The 17,585-nt window shown below is 33.1% G+C and overlaps 1 protein-coding gene and 1 long non-coding RNA gene across 2 annotated transcripts; both read right to left on the minus strand.

Annotated features, from left to right (window-relative positions):
- Positions 1 to 293: 293 nt before the first annotated feature.
- On the minus strand, positions 294 to 5,896 carry LOC134234947 (protein flp-like). Its single transcript, XM_062717025.1, has 6 exons — positions 5,778 to 5,896; positions 3,003 to 3,199; positions 2,556 to 2,732; positions 1,904 to 2,176; positions 1,486 to 1,736; positions 294 to 995 (listed from the first exon to the last, which is right to left on the minus strand). The coding sequence occupies exons 1-6, from the start codon at positions 5,889 to 5,891 to the stop codon at positions 448 to 450; spliced, it is 1,560 nt and encodes a 519-aa protein (XP_062573009.1). The 5' UTR covers positions 5,892 to 5,896; the 3' UTR covers positions 294 to 447.
- An 8,818-nt stretch (positions 5,897 to 14,714) lies between these two features.
- Positions 14,715 to 17,014, minus strand: LOC134234963 (uncharacterized). Its single transcript, XR_009985295.1, has 3 exons — positions 16,909 to 17,014; positions 15,606 to 15,780; positions 14,715 to 15,230 (listed from the first exon to the last, which is right to left on the minus strand). It is a non-coding gene; the product is annotated as an uncharacterized LOC134234963 (long non-coding RNA).
- Positions 17,015 to 17,585: the final 571 nt, after the last annotated feature.

Below are 17,585 nucleotides of genomic sequence, written 5' to 3' on the forward strand. Positions count from 1 at the left end.
GTTGGGTGGATAGACTAATATTGAGACATACCACATTTAGGTGGATTGCCTGACGGCGAAGGCTTGCCACAATAAAGTTTGCCTGGTAACCTTGCTTGATACATTGTAAGTTTCTTTCGCAGTGGATGACTATGCATTTATTTTATCACACTAGCATTGTTTATTAAAATAAGAAAGAAGTTAAAAGTTGACCGGCAGGTCAAAGGTACATCCATGTATAAAAATAAGCACCCGTTTTTAAGGTTGTATCTACTATGGGAATGGCATTTGAAAACATCATGGAATTTTTTTGTAACCATGGCATTTATTTTTTGCCAAAGTTATATCCCTCATATCTATAGGTAGAGATACATAAACAGGTTAGACATGAAAATCTACATTCATTTGAATAGATATAAATTTCACAGTGATCTTGGAGAGAAAAGAGAAAGATCATAGAAAAGCAGATCATATTTTCATAAATACAGGCGGGTTTTCTCCACATGTTTTACATAAGCTGTCAATTTCAATGGAAACAATTTCGTCTAAATTGTTGGTAATGAACGTAATGTAATACATGTTTTTCAGGTATGTTATATCCCCAGTGCCCTCGGCTTTGAATTTGTCCTTCCCCGACTTCGTCCAAAGATCCCAAGTTGCCACTCCATATTTTAGTACCAAGTGTTCGTTGTTGAGATCCATTGTAACGGAGAGACAGCCGTATATTGGATTATGGTAGGTGCCAACATACTCCCCAATAAACCTGCTCGGATTATTTGTATTGGAGTAACCCACATATTTTGGCTTCGTTAGTTCTGCACATATTGATGACGCGTCAAGCCATGGCGTTACCTCAAGAGCAACGTCAGACAGGAAATTGTGCATCAGTACACGCAAAATATAGTTGTCGTCTTCACCGTTCATAGAAGTGAAAACCCCTATATTTTGATTTGGGAAAAGTGTGATGAAAGACCTGTATCCAAAGGTACTACCAGAATGAAGGAGAATATCGTTCCCTGTGAATAGATTAAATGTATTGAGATCTTCAGAGATTGTTGGATGATGTCTTATTCAATTATTAATTGATAATAGTCCTCTTGCTCGAAAAAATTAATGCCTATCTTATAAACTCCAAACTGTCATTTTTAAAAAAAAAAATAGTCATAGGAAAAGGAAAATTGAATAACCATAAAAATGACAAGACCTTTAGCAAAAGCAATTAAATTAATGAGCTCATATGAATGCGGTGCATGTATATTATATGAATACTGATTTTACTAAAATGGTGATTAGATAAACAAATTGCCTAAATGAGCTTAACATATTAAAATGAAAGATATTAAATCAATTTTATTTCAAATTTGAAAATCCGGGTTCAAGAACTGAAGAAAAAAAAATCAACTGAAGCGATAAAAAAATGGTTTTAAATTAAAATTCAAAATACTATTATTTATCTCTCTCTCTCTCTCTCTCTCTCTCTGAAAGTATACCAGTACATTGTTCTACCTCTGTATGTTCCTCGTTTCCAACCGAGTCCATAACCATTTTCAGTTGTCGGAACCTCTCTATTCCCAAAGTAAGTGTTAACAGTTGTTGAGTACAATTTTCTATGCTCCTGGTGTAATGCATCAAACGACATTGTGGACATAAACAGATTGCCGTTCTTGTCTTTGTTACTTAAATGAAAATTCATGTACTCCGCCATATCCACTGCATTTGACATGATAGAGCCCGAACCTGCCCAAAGACCCCATTTTCTGACAGAAAAAATAATGACAATTTACTATTATTTTGCATTCTTCGATACAAATAGTTATATGTATGCATTTAATTTGAAATAAAAATATCTTTCTTTAAGAAATAAGACTCTTGCCTTGTATTTGTCTGAAAGGAATATATGATATACAAAATCTAGTTGACGTACTTGCTGAAGTCTAACGGAATGGGCACTAAAGCATTTGGTTTAGACGTTGGTCCTTTATCGTACCCGCGTGCTGCGTTTGAGAGATCCGGTATTGTGGTTATGAACGTGGAAGATGTCATATTAAGAGGTAGAAAAATTTCTGATGTCACCAGATTTTCCCAAGAGTTGCCGTTGGACATTTTCTCAGGAAGGTAAGTTGCAAATCCATACATCATGTTTGAATAAAGGAAGGACTTTCTGAAGTTCTTTACAGCTGTCATCTGTTTGAAACGTCTATAAAGTACATTTTCGAAAGATGAACATCCAAAAAGTATAGGCCCTAATTGCTAAAATACTTATGCTCTGAATCTATTAATTACCATTATTTATTTGCTAATAGAAATATGTTAAATGAAATTATTCTTGAAAACGATCCTGTTTTTTTTAAAAAAGTGCTTAAAAGTTACTTCCAATTAATCATTCGAGCTCTTTCATCCGAAATGTTACTCTATACATCAAACCACGAGACAAGTTTCATTGTATTAGGCAAAATGTATTGGTCATCATAACAATGGTATCTTGTATTAACATTTGGGAATGAAAATCAACGAAAAATGTCGGGAGGACGTGATTACTGATATCTCCTACATGTAATTAATTCAAAGTAACATACTGGTGTAAGTTTGCTCTGGTGAGGTTCTGGTCTAGTCTAAGATTCGTGTGGTCGGGAACTCCCATTCTATGAGCTAAAATGTCTACAACGGTGGCCTCTTGTGTTCGTTCAGCATCAACAAAAAAGAATCCTTCGTCCATCATGTCTTTGACTTTAGTAGATACTAGTAGGCCCAGACTGAAATTGTTGATATCCATGTATTGAGAACATTTTATGAACAAAGATATTTGATTGTCATAAAATGCTTTAACATGATTTTGTCATATTTTTAGCCAGTATATAAAATCTGTCCGAAAAACAAGGTCTATTAGAAAATTATATAAACAGATGAATTTTTTGCTAATATGAATCTTAAACTTTATTATCTAAATACCGGTATTACATAAAATAAATTCTAGAAAATTCATAAACTACAAATTTACTATAAAGTAATGGGTCTTAATTTACTTAGCTTCCTCCATTTGCTTTACAAGAAGCAAAGCAGCGAAAGATTTTGAAATGGAACCGATTTGAAAAAGAGTTTGGTCAGTAACAGGAATGTTTGAGTTGACCATGGTCTCGCCATATCCTCTGGTATATAGAGTTTTGAGATCCTTCACAACAGCAACAGTCAATCCAGGGATCCATGAAGCACAGGACATGACCTTTAATTAAAGGGTAATACATGCCTACATGCATCATGACATTTATTTAGCGGATTTATAAATAGATAAATGCACAAATTTTTGATGGTATTTGTAATTAATTTCATATCATTAAATCCTGAACTTAGAATACATGTAGCTACTATGAGATAATAAAAACAGATTTCAAATTTAAAAAAAAACCCACCTTCATGGGCAATTGAAGTGAAAAGAAAGCTCTTTAAAAGGAACATAGAATATTTTTTTTTAAATATTAAGTATGTTTAATGTTGTTAAATCAATCGAATATAATCGTAAAATTAGGCAATTTCATGAAGAACGAAAAACAAACCCATTGAAATCCCTTTAAAAACAGAGATATAAATTTTGTTTAAATGTGATTTTTATGGGACATGTAAGAGGTAGATGTTCATGGTTGATACACAGTGTGACATTAGATCCTTAAAAATAATTTTAAAAAATTGTGAAGTTAACAGGAACTCTTGGAAGAAGGAACATTTTATTTTTTTACCGAAATTTTGGCCATAGAAATGTAATAGCTCGCTTGTTTAAGAAAAATTAAATTATTTGAAACCATATGTATAAAATGAGAATTCTAATAAAAATATTCATGCGTCTAAAACAGACGTTTCCTTGTTTTTTCTACATGCGTTTATTAGCTTGTAAACTGCATGTCATGAAATCAAAATGGAAAGCGTAAGACACTTTTCTTCCTTTTTTTTAATTGTGAATTTAATTTATCCCGCGATATACATGTAGCTTGTACAGAGATGTTTGTTGAGCTAAATGTCTGCTATAGAACAACGTTTATTAAAGATATTTCAAAAGTATAAAACTATACTCTAGGGAAAGCATGTTTTAATTAATGGTCATATGTCCAAAACAACTCTAGAAATGAGCACTAAGTCAAAAAGTAAAAAAGGAACGTCTTGCAATAATTATTGATAGCATGAATATTCGAGAGTGCGAAAAACCTAACCCATCCCTATATCAATTACAATACTCCATTTTTTTTTAAAATACGAATTTCATGTATTTTTATGTTTTTATTTTTTCCGTAGGCCATAGACATAGTTCCTGAAAAAGGCAGTAAGTTTTTAAAAATAGCTACAACTACAACAAGGCATCTAAAGGCTGTTATCAATATTAAAAATAAAGTGCCGCGCCACAGCATGATACACCCGTCAAAAAATTACAATTTTCTTGAACAGTTTAGGTGCAAGAAAATCACATCAACCTTGATTCTAAGATTTTGATGATTTTTCCATTCCTTAAAATATTTATCCATCCCCTGTGATGTTGGCATCAATTATAATAAATATTACATCACTGATAGATTTCTGTGCTGGTTGTGTTAGACCTTGTCAAATGCCCATCATCAAATTAGTCTTAACAACTTAATCTATACCAAATTAATTTTGAAAAGAAAAGGCTGGCCATCAAATGACATACGTTATAAACTGACCAGCAGTTCTTCTGTCTAATCCCCAAAGGGCACAGATAAGGTCACTGCTTAATTAGAGCGACTGAGACAACTAGCCTTCCTACACTGAACTCATTAATTAATCTAGATTAAACTGGATGCTTGTCTACTCATTACTACCAAGAGATGAATGGGTCTGCACTATCTACTATAAATTTAATAAAATTCAAAGATTTTTTTTTTTGGTTGAGATTTAATGTCCGACAGGTTTTAATATGTAATTCATATGGACATGCTGATTCCACCCCACCCCAAAAAATTAGTTTTTAAATTAATAATATTACATATTATCAGATTAGTCTATTATGCAATATCAAATTAGTTTTAATTAATTTTCATCAAATTCATTTTAAAACATGCTAGTCAACAAGAGCTATTTTTAATCAAACAGGCTTACCCATTTGCCCAATACTCAAGGGATATAGATAACACCAATGCTAGCTCCTCGCACTCAAAACCCATTAATTTCTCTCTAATTTGACATGCAATTTTCTGTTATCAAAATTCTTCTTGACCAGTGCTTGATAATTACACTCATGGGAGAGGCAGGATTTCTCTGACATACATTATATTTGTTATAGATTGCTGTCAAGTATATGCTTAAAAAAAATAAGTATTTTCTTGATTTAACACTTTTTTAATAAGAACAGTGCAATACTCTTACATTATTTGGGATGTGTAAATGAATAGTAAAAAGACACATTTTTTTTTTTTAAAATTCACTTAAATTAAAGGTCACAGTGACCTTGAAATAGGTCACACACCTTCTACCTAAGATGCATAAACTGGCCAAGTTTGATGATTGTAGGTCTTATGGTTTTCTAGTTATGGGCCGGAAAGGATTTTTCCATATTTGGTTATAACTTCTTAAATAAAGGTCAGAGCGACACACCTTCTACCCAAGATGCATCAGATGACAAAGTTTGATAATCCTAGGCCTAATAGTATTAAAGTTATGAGCCGGAAACGAAAAAGCTAACAGACAGACGGACAGACGGACGGGACGGAAGAAGCCTATAACATAATATAAGACGTATAAAAAACACATGATGTTTTGAATGAAATAGGGGAGAAATTTCAGACAAATCAACATACCTGGTTTAGTGTTTGATCAACTTTATTCTCATATTCCGTGGGTGTAATTGACTGACAGGTAGGGAAAAGACTAGCCTGTATTAAATGCAGAAACAGTAACAGGCGTCCCTCCATTTCTGGAGTTCCTATATATCTTCTGGTTATGGAAAGTTGCTCGTCTGTTTTATATATACTTGCTGCGACTAGCAACAGGTCCGGGTTTACTGAACTTAATATTTTGATCACTACCCGATGATTATTTTAATGGTCCTTAATGTAAATAATTTATAAAGTGTAATTTAAAAACTGCGGTCACAACCATAGACGCTTGGTTTCAGGATGGTGTAATTGTGTATTGTGTGAAATTTAGCACCAGTCCTATGATCCCAAAATCATAAGAGATACACACTTTTGGAGATACACTGGCTTATCTACAATCTGAGTTAGAAAAACATTTAGGAAATTAATGTAAATTAGAAGGGTTCCTTATCTAAGACATAGTATATGGATAGAAGAGGGAGGACCATCCAGATATTTTTTAGCATAGAAAAAGATTACAGACAAATTAAAATATAACAACATTGACAAGAGATGATGTTAGTGAAATTACTGACAAAAAAGAGATAAAGAACAGGGATTAGACAAAAAGTCCAGTCTTGAACATTTCGTTTATTTCTAAAATCCTGAAAAAAGTTGTTAATTCTAGGTTGGAAGATCATTTAGTGTCAAATCATCTACATGATAGACAACAACCAGCATACCGTGTTCACAACTCAGCTCAGACTGCTCTCTAGAGTCCATCACGACATAACATCAGCACCAGACAAGGGCTCATGTGTTGTTCTATCGATGCTAGACTTATCTGCAGCCTTCGATGTGATTGATCACACTTCTTATAAATCGCCTTGAATTAGTATCGTTGGGCCTAAACGGTAAGGCCTTGTCATGGATACGGCCATTCTTCAGTGATCGACTTCAACGCAATGATATACTTTCAGTCTAGAGACTTCCATCTAGAATTCTAAGGGATCGTTCCTTTGAGCAAAGCCTTTATGCCGTAAACACAACGAGTTTCCAGTTCTACACTCAATTGTATACGACAATGACACCTGCTAGTTACTAGATAAACGTAGTCTTGGATGCGCTCCAAGTTACTTAAGATAAATCAGGAATAAACGGAGCTTTCACATTGTCTTCCATCCAAAACACATACATTGTATGTAGCAGAACTTGTCAATATCTTATACGTGAAAAAGAAGAAAACATTGTGGGCTCTAACTCGGCGTTTAGAAATATTGACGATGTATTGTCAATAAATCATAGCAATTTCCATACTTATGTCGATACGATTTATATCCCGGTGACCTTGCGTATCGAATCAACTGAGATATATAAACTCCGTATGCAGGTGATGAAGGTATATTTGCATAAGTAAGGGAAGTTGTCGATAGAAAAGTTAAAGTCATCATGTTGATCATAGAGCTTGGTTGTAAGTTTACCATTGAGTCTCTTTCAAGTAAAATATCCAAATATGAAACAGATGTGTCAGATTCTGTGGTATCTTTAAGCTCAAGCTCACCAGGAAATATCGTATCATATACTGAAAGGAAAAAGAAACGCAAGGTAACATAAAATGCGAAAATTTCTTTTCCACATGACCAAAAATTACAAAAATTGGTCAGGTGAGAATCTTGCAATTGGTTACTACGCACTAAAATCAGTGTTTAAAAATTACTCAACCGGGAAATGTATGACGTCACGTCGGAAAAGTGCTAAAACGCCAAAAACTCGTGCAACTTGATTACGACAAGTTTGACAACGATCTTTTTGTACCATTTCATGCACTTGAGGTATACACATTGATTTTCAGTATTTTTTGACGAAATGCATTTCTTGCAATCTTGTAACAATTGACGGAAGTTTCATGGAGTCTGGCTTTTACTTTGCCTAAAAAAGGACAAAAGCAACAACGGCTTGATTTTCAGTCGTAAGTAAATTTCCCCCATAGAATCTCTTAACGGTCGTCAGAGAGGGCCTTGGATGGTTTTCAATCATCCGTGACGATGACGTTGACGCGTAACAGCGCCGCGTCAATATCAGGTTATTCGTCCTGCCATCTGATTAATCGCCAGTTTACTACCACAAAACTGCTATTAATAGAGTAGGCTTTCATAATCATTACATTCACTATAAAACTGAAAGAAATCGATTGAGTGATTTGGATCTTTGAGCTGGTCAACTTTACGTAGGGATTCCTCTCACTGGCGCATGCGCGTGCCGTTTGCTTATTATTTTTTTCGCCATGTTTACCTCTGACCCATTGAAGGCGAGGTTTATCAAGACTTTCTAGCAAACAATCACTAATCCACTTGACTGGTCTCCAAAAAGTCCATCTTTTTCTCATTGAACATCTGTGGGACTTAGTGGAAAATAGGGTTGAAATACCAAAGATAATACCTTTCAACTAAGGGTTATGTTGTTAAAAAGGTTTAGAACTATTCCTATTTGTAGGAAAAACACACTGATGAACTCCATGCAAAGGAGAAACAAGACTGTGACAGATGCGCGAAGGAGACATTGAAAATAATGTGAATTTTCAATTTTCACTTTTGGGGGGTATCGTCATATCAATTTCAATAACTTACAAATTATGAGGCAAAATCAAATGAAGGTTTGGTTACATTTTTATTAAAGATGATTTTAAACGTTAGATGGGAATGCTAGAAAATACTTTAGGAAAAATAAAATTATTTCACCTCTAAAGTTTACCCTGCGTTTCTTTTTCCGTACAGTATATATGTAAGAATGGAATTTACCATTGTTTATTTACAATACATCGTCGAAATACAATTATCATTTCAGAGTCAAATGCTGACTGACATTTTTCATACTAATTGTCGACGGATTTTCCATTATTTCCCGATTATGACAAGGAGTACACGGCGGGGATGCTCTCTCTTCCATGGCACCTGATCCCTCCTCTGATGTTTTGGAGGTCCTATTTTGTATTGTTTAATGGACTTTTGAGATGTTTGTTATCGCCATATATTTTATTTATCAATTAACCATTTATTTGTGAACTCAGTATTTCCGAGTAACTTGAAATAAACAAGAATAGATTAGTGTTTTGTTCTTCATGTCCATAGCAGAAACTAACACTCAGTCTAAGCGAATAGTGAACACACCTGTGCTTGCAATAATAAATGACCTAGTTCTATACATAGGCAAAGATATCATCTTTTCAGACATTTGCGCGAGATTACAATTGCAGTTGTTGTATAACCATCATTATTTGAATAATAAGAGAAAGAAGTAACTGATTAACAATCTAACTCAGAAGACAAATTATAAACAATTATTCTGAAAGTAATACAATTTGTGAAAAGACTTATCATTATCAATCGAAGAATGAACTATATGTTTTGGTGAACAACAGGAGACAGCTAGTGTAGGTATATTAATACTTTTTTTTATTTGCATTTCTGGGGTAAAGGCGATTTTCTTTAAACCCTAAACACATATTCATTCTAAACACTTGATTTAATGTTGTATTTACTGATCATAAATGGAACTACTAGTATATTATTTCAGAGAAATTGTGTTAAGAGTACCTGACTTTAGTAATATATTTTGGAAAAGATAGTATGTATTGATCGAATATATTAAAAATACCACAGTGTTTGCATATCTATCTTAAATTTGGATATTTTACTAGAAAAAGGCGTAAATGATAACCTAAAGAACTCAACATTATGATATACATGATGACTTAAATTTTTCTATTGTAGACTTTCCTTATTTATGTAACAATATACCCTCATAACTTCCACAAAAGGAAATGTTTCCGAGTTGATTCAATGCGCAAGATCCTCCTCTACGCTAGTATGGACAACTTCTAAAAGGAGCAAGCTATTCATTTGGGCTTGTTTTATACCGATTGTTAGGCCTTTGTTTTCACACTGAAAGAATATGGAACCTTCGGCCTTTCTATTAAAAATTAGATAAATAAGAAATTGCGAATGAATTAAATTAGAAATTGTGAATGGATTTAAATATCTAGGTATTTTATTTTACTTTAATGTAAAATTTTCAAAAACACAGAAACATGCTGCTGAACAAGGTATGTTTGCTATTCCAAGTAGATTTAAGAGTATGAATTTAATGTAGATATTCTATGTTCAATTTTTGATACTTATGTATTTAGCGTATTACTTTATGGATCTGAAATATGGGGTTTTCATAGATGTTCTGACATAGAAAGGGCACATTTAAATTTTTGTAAGAATACTATTGGTGTGAGGAAGAAAACCTCAAACAGTTTGATCTATTCAGAGCTCGGACGTTTTCCACTAGCAGTTACAATGAAAATAAGAATAAGGGGCAATCATGAAAACCATCTATCCTTCTGTATTCAATAATTCAGAAGTGAAAAAAGAATTAGATAGATTTCATAATCAGTACCTACTGGACCCTGCTGACAACGCAGGTAACAACATCGTCTTCGTTTGTAAGGCTCATTATTATACTCCCCGTCAATGAAAACGCAACACTCTAATTTTACGGTGAAAAGTATATACGGGATATAACTATGTACCAATTAAGTTAGGACATCTTTTACTTTGCCAAATCAGTTATTCAATGGTTTAATGGTTTCAATTCCACTACCAAAAGTTGATTTTTTAGCCCTCTTAACAGATAACATTTAAATAACACCCCCCCCCCCTTCCGACCATTTAATCAAAACATTCTAGTCCGCCATGTACAACATACATGTACGCAGTCCGATTTCTACCATGCATTAGGTTTATCAATGTCTTTATCTGAGCGAAATAAATATTCTTGGGCATTTTTAATTGCCTGTTGTTCAGATACTGCGGTCGAATTTTCTCTAATATGGCGTAGTGTAGTAACTCTTGGACGTCCGGTGAAGAAACTGTTATTTATGCAATTGAAACACATGAGCCTGATGAGTCGTTAAATAGGTTTCATTTGCATCTGCAGCTCTTTTTTTCTTTATTTTGAGAATCTCCAGCATAAGCAATGAAAACCAGCCATTTTGAGGAAATATAGTCGGGATTTTGTACAATACTTATGATAAACAGCTACAAAACCTTGAAAACCCAAAATATTGTTAAAAATTTTATCAAAAATGCAAAATTTTGATTTCTGTTAAGAGGGCTAAAAAACAACTTCCGGTAGAGGAAAGAAATTCATTCAACCGTTAAATAACTGATTTGGCAAAGTAAAAGATGTCCTAATTATTTTGGTACATAGTTATAACCTGTATATACTTTTCACCCTAAAATTAGAGTGTTGCGTTTTCATTGACGGTGAGTATATATAAATTGTATTTCAGATGAACTTAGATTTAATTCTACAAGTGTTAATCCAACATGTACTCAAAGTTCTCTATATCTAAGGAAGAAATTTTTCGAAATCATATGTCAGTTTGAATATTTTTAACATCCCGAAGAACCAAAATGAATTTGCACTATCAGATATATACACTGGATTCCGAAATTTCATAAGATCCTTACAAACAAAGATACATTGCGGGTTCCAGTAAATGTTCAACCAAGCCTCTTTCTTTACTCCTCACTATAATATTGACAGTAGTGAAGGAAAAACTTTAAGAGTACTGTGCAACAATATATTCAAGAAGTGGTGTGAATCAGATGTGGATACTCTTTTGGACAATTTGAAATCACAAGATTTTACCAAAATCAACATCTTAAAAACTTACGACTTTTCAACTTTATACACAACCATTCCCCACGATAAATTAAAGTTAATTAATTTGATATAATTGACAGCTGCTTTTTCAATAAAAATGGACATTTGCAAAATTATTTTGTTAAAAACATTCTGATTGCACACACAAGTACTCTGAAGTTGACATCAAAAAGATGATTGCCTTTCTGATTGACAATATTATCTATGTGGTTTTTGGAGACCAGGTCTTTCAACAATCTATTCGAATTCCCATGGGTACCAATTGCGCTCCGTTATTAGCAGACCTATTTTTGTATTCATATGAAGCAGACTTTGTGCAAAATCTAATGCGTGAAAAGAAGAAAACACTTGCCTGCCGTGGCCTTCAACTCAACATTTAGATATATCGACGACGTATTGTCAATTAGCAATAGTAATTTCCATTCCTATGTCGATACGATATATCCTTGTGAGCTTGAGATAAGATAAAAGATACCACAGAGTCTGACAAATCAGTTTCATACTTGGATATTTACTTGAAAAAGACGTTAATGATAATCTAACAACCAAGCTCTATGAACAATTTCTAAAAAGAGGTAAATTATTGACAAACAAGTTGATGAAACAAGAATATCAGCAGTCTCGTTTAAAGTCATCGTTTCGTAAGTTCTATGGTCGATACACTGACCTTGTCAGCAAATACAATTTATCATTGAGTCAAATACTAACTGACGTTTTTCATACTTATTGTTAGTCCATTTTTTATACATTGAAGTGACGGCAGATTTTTCCGTTAATTCCCGATCATGACAAGAAGCAGACGGCGGTTGTGACCGGTAGGCAGAGGATGCTCACTCCTCCATGGCACCTGATCCCACCTCTGATGTTTTGGAGGTCCTTGTTTGCTCTGCTCCTATTTTGTATTTTTTATATGGACTTTGATATTGAATACTGTTCGTTATCTCCATATCCTTCAATATTTAAACATTGGATCAAATTAAGAACAACCGAAAATTGCATTCTTACGTCCTGTTATGAAAGTATGGTATTACGAGATGACAAATGGATATTACAAATCAAAAAAAAACTCTCTTCTAGGTCTAGGTCAACTTTGGACAGAAAATAATTTAAATGATAGAGCTTATTTAAGGAATAACTGTCTTATTTTTCGATTTCATGAAGTGACCAATCGATTGTCCGAAGGCGTTTATGCATAAAATTATCACGCAAGCCAATCGATTGATCATCTTCATGAAATTGAAAAATCTGACAGTTATTCCTTATATTTACATGCTTTGATTCCGCCAATCCATGTGCTCCAAGCCCTGCTTCTGTCCAGCTGTTTGTCCTGCCCTGCACGTGGTTTTTTTTGGAACCGCACCAATACATTGATGGAGAAATAAAGTACATTTACATTTGGTAATTTTATCTCGGACAAAGACATTGGAAATGTAAATATAACATTATAAAACAACGAGTTTTAGATGTTTCAAAGCAAACTATAATTGAAAGTATATTAAAATCTCCAAAGTGTAATTTATATCAACATTTAATTGACAATTTCTGTTTGCAATCATATTTAACAAAACCTATTGACAAAAAATTCAAACAACTATTAACAAAAATTAGGATATCGAATCAGACGTTGAATATTGAAACAGGTCGACACCATAACATACCTAAGATAAATAGATTATGTCGGTGTATATGTTAAAATCTCCATGATGTAGAAGACGAATTTCATTTTATTTTGAAATGCCCTTTGTATATTGATGTAAGAAAGAAATTTATGAAAAAAGTATCATTATGCTAAGCCAAGTCTCTTTGAATTAATTCAGCTGTTAAGTTCTATTGATATGAATGATATTAAAGATCTCTTAAATTTGGGCAAATATTTGAATGCTGCCACAATGTTAAGAAAAAATAAAATTGTATGTGTTATTTGCGTTCGCTCTCTCTGTATGTTTTCTTATTATTATCATGTATATATAACTACTCTGATGAGCCAGTTAGCTTAATAGAAAAAAGAAACTTGAAGCAGGGTTGCTCACACCTCCATGGCATCTGATCCAACCTCTGATGTTTGCTCTGCTCCTATTTTGTATTGTTTTATGGACTTTGATATTGAATACTATTCTTTATCTCCATATCCTTCATTCAAGGACTTCTGGTGTGTGTTTTCGGTCCACAAAGGATGCTCACTCCTCATATACACTACTACAGATCGCACCTCTGGAATTTCCAGGGGTCTGTATTTATGCTCTCTTCACAAATTTGTATTGAATCTTTTTTAGATCAATCACTATTCTTCATTTTATCACTGTCTACAGACGGGTTTTTTTTTTTTTTTGGAAAACCCTCGTATACCATTTGAAAACCGACAGCATGCACTTGATATTCTTTGGTCGTATCTACTAAATAAATAGATATAAGATCACGAATGGAAAATATAAAACACAATCTTAATAATGACCAATAATACAAACAATAGAAAGTGTCTAGTTTTTTAAACGTCTTGTACCCTTTTTAAGACTAAAAAGGCAGACAATGTAGAAACAAATAAAACACAGGAGAAAAAACAAGCACAACAACTAAACAATTTAATATATATCCTAATATATTAACTATTTCATGAGTTTCAATTTAAGTTTGATTTTTGTTCTGTTTGTTGTTTGACGTTCCTTTCGAGAATTTTTCACTCATATGGTGGTGCCACTACTTGCTGGTGGAGAGCCGCAAATTTTTAACCGATATATGCACTTAGGGCCATGATCTTTTTCTTGCTGGTACCTACTGCACCACAGGACCTCGGTTTATAGGGTCTCGTCATACCGGTAAGGACCGGTTTCCACATCCCACAAAATTTGAAAACCAGTTGTTTTGAAATGGACCGCGTCGGGTGCCTGATATGATGTGTTTACTCTGGGTAAGTGTAATTAATATAATGGGACGAATTAATTATAAAAAAAAATGTCAAATTTAATTTTTTATAAATTGTCGAAGCTGAATGTAAAATATTATATAAAACAATATTTCATTAAGATAACCTTGTATATGGAATGTTTCAACTTTTCAATAGCCTTTGTATGTTTTACCTTTTATTTTTACAGTTGAGAATAAGTACAAGTAAATCTTAAATGACTCATAAAACATTTAAAAAGAAAATTATTTCTTAATCTAAAGTCGAGGGGGGTTATTCAATGTACCTCATAAAGCGAACAGTTCAAAAGAAAAACAAATTCCATAATCTTTTCTAATTCTTTTATTTAAAAATATAAATGTACATAAAAAATTGGGACATAAACATTAAGGCAGACAAATACATTTTTATCACTTTTCCTTGCAAAGTTTATTTTTATTGTTACAATTTAAATCCAGAAAACGAAGGCCAGAAAGAAGCGCTCATAATGTCCATGGTTTCCGTTGCTCTGACCGAAACTTGATCACCGGCCGTTAGTTGGACAGTCGTCGATTGAGAACACGTGTTTCTTTTCCCGGGGTTAGAGAAGTTATGACAAGAGAGTACGGCTATTGTATCGTTGTTCTTCACCAATGCTGTGTCAACAGGAAAGTTTGGAAGCGAGGTAACACTCCACGTGAAGAAATAGACCCCGGGCTTTGGTGCAGTGAAGACATTATTTTGAAAAGCATTTCCACTGTTGACGACATTCATCGAGTAGGGTATTGTGTCATCAGGTTGAATATTGGTGGCATTTTCAGACATTCATGCTGTGAAGGCAATAGGTTGCCTGCCCATATGTCCTTCATAAAATGAAAAAAACTGATATGTATTCGCAAGAAAAGAGGGAAGTATTATAAGAAATGATCTTATAAGAAAAATATTGTTTTAAATAAAATTTATTTACTTATATAACTGTGTAAAATTATATCTCAATAGAAAATAATGTGTCTTGTGTGAAACACCCAAAAAATATAATCACTTTAAGCTTTCTCAATTAAAACACTATACTCATCATCAAATTGACAATCATAATATATGTATGTAGTAGTCTCGATATCTGTATAAATTTGTTATCTTGTTTAGCAATCTGGAACTTTACTGTTATAACCATAATATACTTTACCGATTATATTACCAATTAAAACTGAAATTTATGTATCTAAAAAAGTACTCACCACGACCATGATCCCCATGGCCGCCACGTCCACCTTGTCCACCTCGACCACCCCGCCCCCCAGGGCCGCCACGCCCACCTTGTCTGCCCCGCCCACCTTGACCCCCACGGCCGACTTGACCTTCACAGTGCTGAATAAAAACGACAAGGGCAACCACCAGCAGTATTCTTAGCATCTGTAAGAAATTATTCTTTATTTGATACCGTAATCTTGTCAGTATTAACTATTCTATTATTAACGAGGCCGAGTCTAATTCGAGTGCGCAAGACTTTGCGCAGCTTTTTAATTTCATGCAGACATATGCACCTTTGCCAAATATTGTGATCTTCATATAAAGTTAACATTATCTGTAACGCCCACTGGTCTGAAAATGTGATTTTACGACAAAAATTATGAAAAATGCTGAAATGGCTCCAAAAACGAACGTCACTGTTTTCCGATTTTGTAAGCAATGCATGACGCTGAAGAATTGACACATGGCTCTCTTGTATGTTCAAGACGTCCATGGATATTATAGTATAAACTTATGTCAGAATATTAAAAGAAACATACTAGTGATCTAAACATTGCTATTTTTTTTACCCCAAAAAATTTAATTTGTGCCGAAAATTTATCTTGCACCAATGTGTATTTATACCAAAATATGGCAATTTCAGAGGTACCGGTAATGGGCATTGAAAAAATCAACTCTGTAATTTACAAAACCAGTATAGATGGTAAAGATTTTTGTTGTTGAAATTTTACAATTTGGTGACTTTTTACAAGAACTTTCATATACTTGAATGAAAAAGAAATCTCTAAGGCAGAAATACAAAAATATTGAAAAAATGTGATAATTGTGCGCGTTTCCAACAAATTCCTATAGAGTCTAATAGTTAAATCTGACAATTTTTGAGATGGCCACCTAAGAAATCGGGATGGCTCACATTCGATTTTTTAATCTTAAAACAATAAATAAATAAACAATATATAATAAGAATTAATTAACGAAAAATTATCAAAATCCCTAGGGTAGAAATAATTAGACTCGGCCTCGTTAATTGGAACCTCATGAACATTATACTAGACGGGTTCTCATTATTCGGAATAGCATGCACAAATTTGTAGAGGAATTTTCTCTTCTCTTTAAGAAAAAGGAATCCATTGCTTACGATTATTCTTTCTACCAAGGCATAAATTTTAAAAATGAAATTGTGGAGTGCAAATCTCTTACTGAAACATAGTTTAAACATAAATTTAGCATATATTTAATATAGAAATAACTGTAATATTTTTTTAAATCGCCCAATTGTGTATTTCTTACCTTAATTGTTTTCTGTGCTTATGAAGAAGTCACTGCAGCAGCCGTAGTATTTATAGATGTTTTTTGTTGATGACCAAGGCTAATTTTTGACACGTAAAACTGTCATGTACTTTCTAAACGCGTTTTGTGGTAATTACATCATCTACTGCGTAAATTAATAATTAATGTATAAAAAAACAACAGAAAAACAAATCATGAAAATCTCCCTTTATCCGGTCTAAGCTAGAAATGTCATTTAATTCTGAACTTGGATTGATAAATGTTTATGTTACGTTTTTGGAAACGTCATTCTAAAAAACTTTAATAACATCCTATACTTTTTTGTTGTTTGTTTTTTCGACATGAGAAACGATAGAACAGTTTAAACACACGACACGGTAGGATTCCTGCATAATGATAAGTTCAATCTTCACAATAAATATCGATTTTTTTTTTAATAAAAAAAAAAAACAATCAGAGTTCATAGAATGTATTACACTACAATAATTATGTAGATAAATGAACAGAATCTTTATATTCCACCATTAAAATCTTTCCGCTATTTTTCTGCACGTTAATAAAATTATATAATTCAAATATACATGTATATATTTATTTGTTTTGTTTGAGGGTTGTGCACCACATCAGATTTATAATTTGATGAGTAAAAATGGTGAAAAAAGTACGTGAATAAAAGT

This window comes from Saccostrea cucullata, unplaced genomic scaffold, assembly GCF_032062105.1.
Source record: "Saccostrea cucullata isolate Sc308-1 unplaced genomic scaffold, CSIRO_AGI_Scuc_v1 ctg617, whole genome shotgun sequence".
Classification (NCBI taxonomy): Eukaryota; Metazoa; Mollusca; class Bivalvia; order Ostreida; family Ostreidae; genus Saccostrea; species Saccostrea cuccullata.